At 46.2% G+C, this 4,046-nt stretch overlaps 1 protein-coding gene across 1 annotated transcript in view; it reads left to right on the top strand.

Moving 5' to 3' along the window:
* The window catches only part of zcchc14 (zinc finger, CCHC domain containing 14), a 49,367-nt gene that overhangs the window by 37,956 nt on the left and 7,365 nt on the right, over positions 1-4,046 (top strand). The window contains exons 10-12 of the mRNA XM_020604335.1: positions 1,202-1,299; positions 1,550-1,702; positions 2,491-3,696. Coding sequence (XP_020459991.1) covers positions 1,202-1,299; positions 1,550-1,702; positions 2,491-3,696 — 1,457 coding nt within the window. The remainder of the gene's footprint in view (positions 1-1,201; positions 1,300-1,549; positions 1,703-2,490; positions 3,697-4,046) is intronic.

The raw sequence follows: 4,046 nt of genomic DNA on the forward strand, positions 1-4,046 counted from the left end.
AATTCAGATGAACCTAGAAAATAGTGAGTTTAATTCCTAAACAATCTGGAAGCAAGCACAACGCAGTGCAAATACAGAAAACAGGAAATGAATACGGTTTACCGCAGGAAACAGCAGTCCGTCAAATTCAGGGCTGATGTACCAGCAGATACCTGTGTTGCTTTTACATTAAAAAAAGATGTGATGTATAATTTTAGAATGAATAAATTATGCACACTGGCACTCTTGCTGGGACCTTTTACAATGTAGATGTGTGTCTCAGTCCATGGTTAGGAGCAGATGCTTTGTTCCATTAACAATTAACAGGCAGACTGATCAGCTGCTGATTTCCTCAGGAAATATACAGCAGTAATAGTCCATATGTGTCAATGATTAACCAGCTGTAGGTGGGCAGGAGACATAAGATGTATTTAGGAGATAACCAGCAGGAACGCATGCAAAAACACACAACATGGTCATGCAAGCAGATGTTATCTGTTGATTGTGTTTCCATCACCGGTATCAGCAGGTTTCCATGAGGGAGGTGACTGTGTGAGTGTGTGTGTGCGCACGCCTTTGTATTACTTACATCATAAGGACCGAAATCTGTTAACACACTCACACTGTGGGGACTCAGCCATCCTTGTGGGGACCAGAAGCTAGTTCCCACAAGGAAATCACTGAATTTTAGGGTGACAATGTGGTTTAGGGTTAGGATGAGGTTAGGTGTTAGGGTAAGTGTTAGGGCCAGGGTTAGGGTTAGGCAAGTAGTGGTTATGGTTAAGGTTAGGATAAGTCTAGAGGAAATGAATGTAAGTCAATGTAAAGTCCCCACAAGGAATGAAAACACAGCATGTGTGTGTTTGTCCATGCGCATGTGCTTAAACAACATGCACGGTGGAAAGATCCTGCAGTGGTTTTCCATACCAGTTTTTGCAGATGTGTTTGTAGAAGAGCAGCCAGGATGCTGATGAGCATGTTGAGTGGACAATGTCTCCCCCTGGTGGTCATTACAGGAATATTTCCTCAAAAATATTGAACAAATCATCTGCCACCATAACCTCTAGAGTCCTGAGCTTTGGAAACCCAAGCTGTGCGGTCCTCATATGAGGACGCAGGGACTCTAGAGGTTAAACACTAAATAGGATAAGTCACAATATGCATGATATTATCATTTGATGTAGACTTTTTTCCTTATTAGTGTGCCTGTATGTGTCCCCAGCAGGGAGATGAAGATGGAGAAGCGATCCTGCAGTGGTATCGCCAGGGTGACACCTTCCAGTCACATGGGACCCTCAGCACAGCCCACCTGCACTGCAGGTAACAAAGCTGGTTTGTTTAGATATGAGAAATATCAGGTAAATGGTTTTGCTACAAATGGTTCAAAATGTGTTGATTTGGTGTTTTGCATCTGGATATAACTCATAAAAAGACTGTGAAGTGTCTTTGGGGGACTAAGGTTTGAGACTGTGATTGCAATGTGTGTGCAAGTAATGGATTTTTATCATTGTTAAACAGGTAGCTGCAAAATGAGAAGTCTTTAATGATGATGTATTGAAATGAATTACAGGAGAGCTGCGAGTGGAAGTGGATGCAGTGCCACACCATCACCCCATCTCCACAGACAGCAGCTCCTCCTCAGGCTACTCCAGCTCTTCCTGCTCCCCTAGGACACCACTATGCTGCGACTCCACCTCAGACAGGAGCTCACAGCTTCACAGGCGTAAGTTTTCTAACAGGACTGTTGAATTATTGTAGAGAGATAAATGTGAAAAAGAAAAGAAGCTTGATGAGTTTTTGAAGTTTATGACTGCTGCATTTTCCCCTAATGCTGTTTTCACTCTTTATATACCCCCACTGACCAAAAATTGTTTATTAAAAATGTTTACTTCTGACATTTATAGAAACCCACTGTCCCCCTCCCAGAAATACTGGATAAAAAGAAAAGCTTCGGTAATTACACCCAAAGGAAAACTAGACAGCTCTCAGAGAGTGCAAACCTCTGCCAAGGCAACTCACTGTCCCTAAAATTCCATTATGCCTGGAAGCAATATTCCTATTACAGTACATTATGCCTTGTAGGCATTATGTATGGAGTTAGAGGGGAAAATATTGCAATTCACCCTATGTCACAGTGGTGAAGAATCCTTTACAAAATCCTGGATCCAGATGATGATCTGGATCAGCACCAGAACCTAATGGATTGTCCAAAACATCTTCTTAATTCATTCATTAGTTTTTGAGTTATGTTGTGAACAACCCAACCAACAGACATGGAGGTAATGTCTGTTGTTTCCCTGTTCACAGCTTGTGCTATGTGTACCTCCATCTTTCCCTGTTCACAGCTTGTGCTATGTGACAAATGACATTGTACCAGTCCTGATCATGAGATGTAAGACAGGTGCCCGTTTGTTTTGCAACACTTGTCCTTAATCTGTGCATCTGATGTTATTGTCAGGGCATAAGACACATCCTTGCTCCCTTTTACCACATTTTATATCTGTGTCTCAGGAGTGTCAGGTCCAGATGCAGCAGGAGCTGGTCCAGAAAAGGATCGGCCCTGTCTCTTCGTCCTTAACTCCAGCTGCCCCACAGGCTCTGGTCGCCCCACAGCCCAGGTCCTACCTGTCCAAACTGATCCAGATCAGCATCTGGATCCAGCCTGCTCCTCCCACCTCCCCTTCAGCCTCCCGCAATCTCATTACCACCCACAGACCAGCTACCCCCAGACCCTTTTCTCCCCAGTCTCAAACCCAGCACGCATTCTGGCCTCCCCACGCAAGCCTAGGCCTCCTCCACTGTGTACAGAGGACAGGACCAAGGCGCTGGGTGCGGGCATGCCTGCAGCCGCTGCAGGCTGCAGTCCGGGGCTCAGTGTGGGAATGGGGGTGAAACTGGAGAGCCTGTTCCCTGGACTGAGCATGGACAGCTCCTCTGTGCTGCAGGACTCGGTGGTTTGCCATGGCCTGGCAGGTGGTGCAATAGGCCTGATGGTAGAAACCAGCTCTGCTCTGACCTCAACTTCCAACAGCCTCCACCACGTCTCCCACCCCCCTCTCCACTTCCACCTCTCATCCTCTTCATCCCCCTCTCTGTCTGGATACTATTCCTGCCCACCTAGCTCCTCTTCTTGTTCCTCCTCAAAGTCTGGGAGCTCCAGTGGTGGGAGTGGCTTTGTTTCCATGGTAACCGCCAGCAGTGTTCCTGTTGCCGCAGTAACAGGCACCACTTACTACCTGCCCCAGCCTACCTCTAGATCCTCCCCTTCTCCCTCCTCCGCCTCCACATTGGAACAAAGTTCAGGTCACACCACCTCCCTGTGTGTTTGCAGCTCCTGCGGTTGTCGAGGGAACTGTGGGGCCTACAGGGCGTTGCCTGGATACGCTGCAGCCAGCTATCTGCAGCCTTTTTCAGCTGGGCCCTCCCTTTTCACCCTGGGTCCTCTGCTCCATCTCAGCCCGCTGATACCCTCATCCAGCACTGCTGGAACCGGCTCCACACCCTTCTCCTACCCGATGATGGTGCCTCCACTCTTCTACCGCCACAGCCCTGTGTCACATGATCAACAGCAGGGCTTTGGCTTCTACCAACCCCATGGGATCATGGGAAACAGAGGCCAGAAACGGACAGCAGGGAACCTGTCATGTTATAACTGTGGTGCCAACGGTCATAGAGCAGAGGACTGCAAACAGCCGCCCATGGATTCAGCACAGCAAGGTGAGTTAAGTGGCGTGTCACTGCCACCGGAACATCTCCAGAGGTTTACAATTCCTTGTTCTTCTACAGTTTTTACTTTGTGATCACTTGAATTTAGAGACACATTGTCTAAAACATTGTGCCACCTGAAAACTAAACAGGCCCCTCACTTCATTCAGTTTCTAGGTTGCAAACTGCCAGCATGTGTTTAAATACATAACTGAAACTGAAAATTTTTAAGCAACAAAATGGGATTTAAAAAAAAAGCAATTATACATTTTATTTTCTTTCACAAATTTGTAATTCAGTTTTAGAAAATCAATTATTAATTTCAGATGCAGAATTTTACATTTTAACCAGTTAATTGTTTT

Source organism: Monopterus albus, unplaced genomic scaffold (genome assembly GCF_001952655.1).
Source record: "Monopterus albus unplaced genomic scaffold, M_albus_1.0 scaffold65.1, whole genome shotgun sequence".
NCBI lineage: Eukaryota > Metazoa > Chordata > Actinopteri > Synbranchiformes > Synbranchidae > Monopterus > Monopterus albus.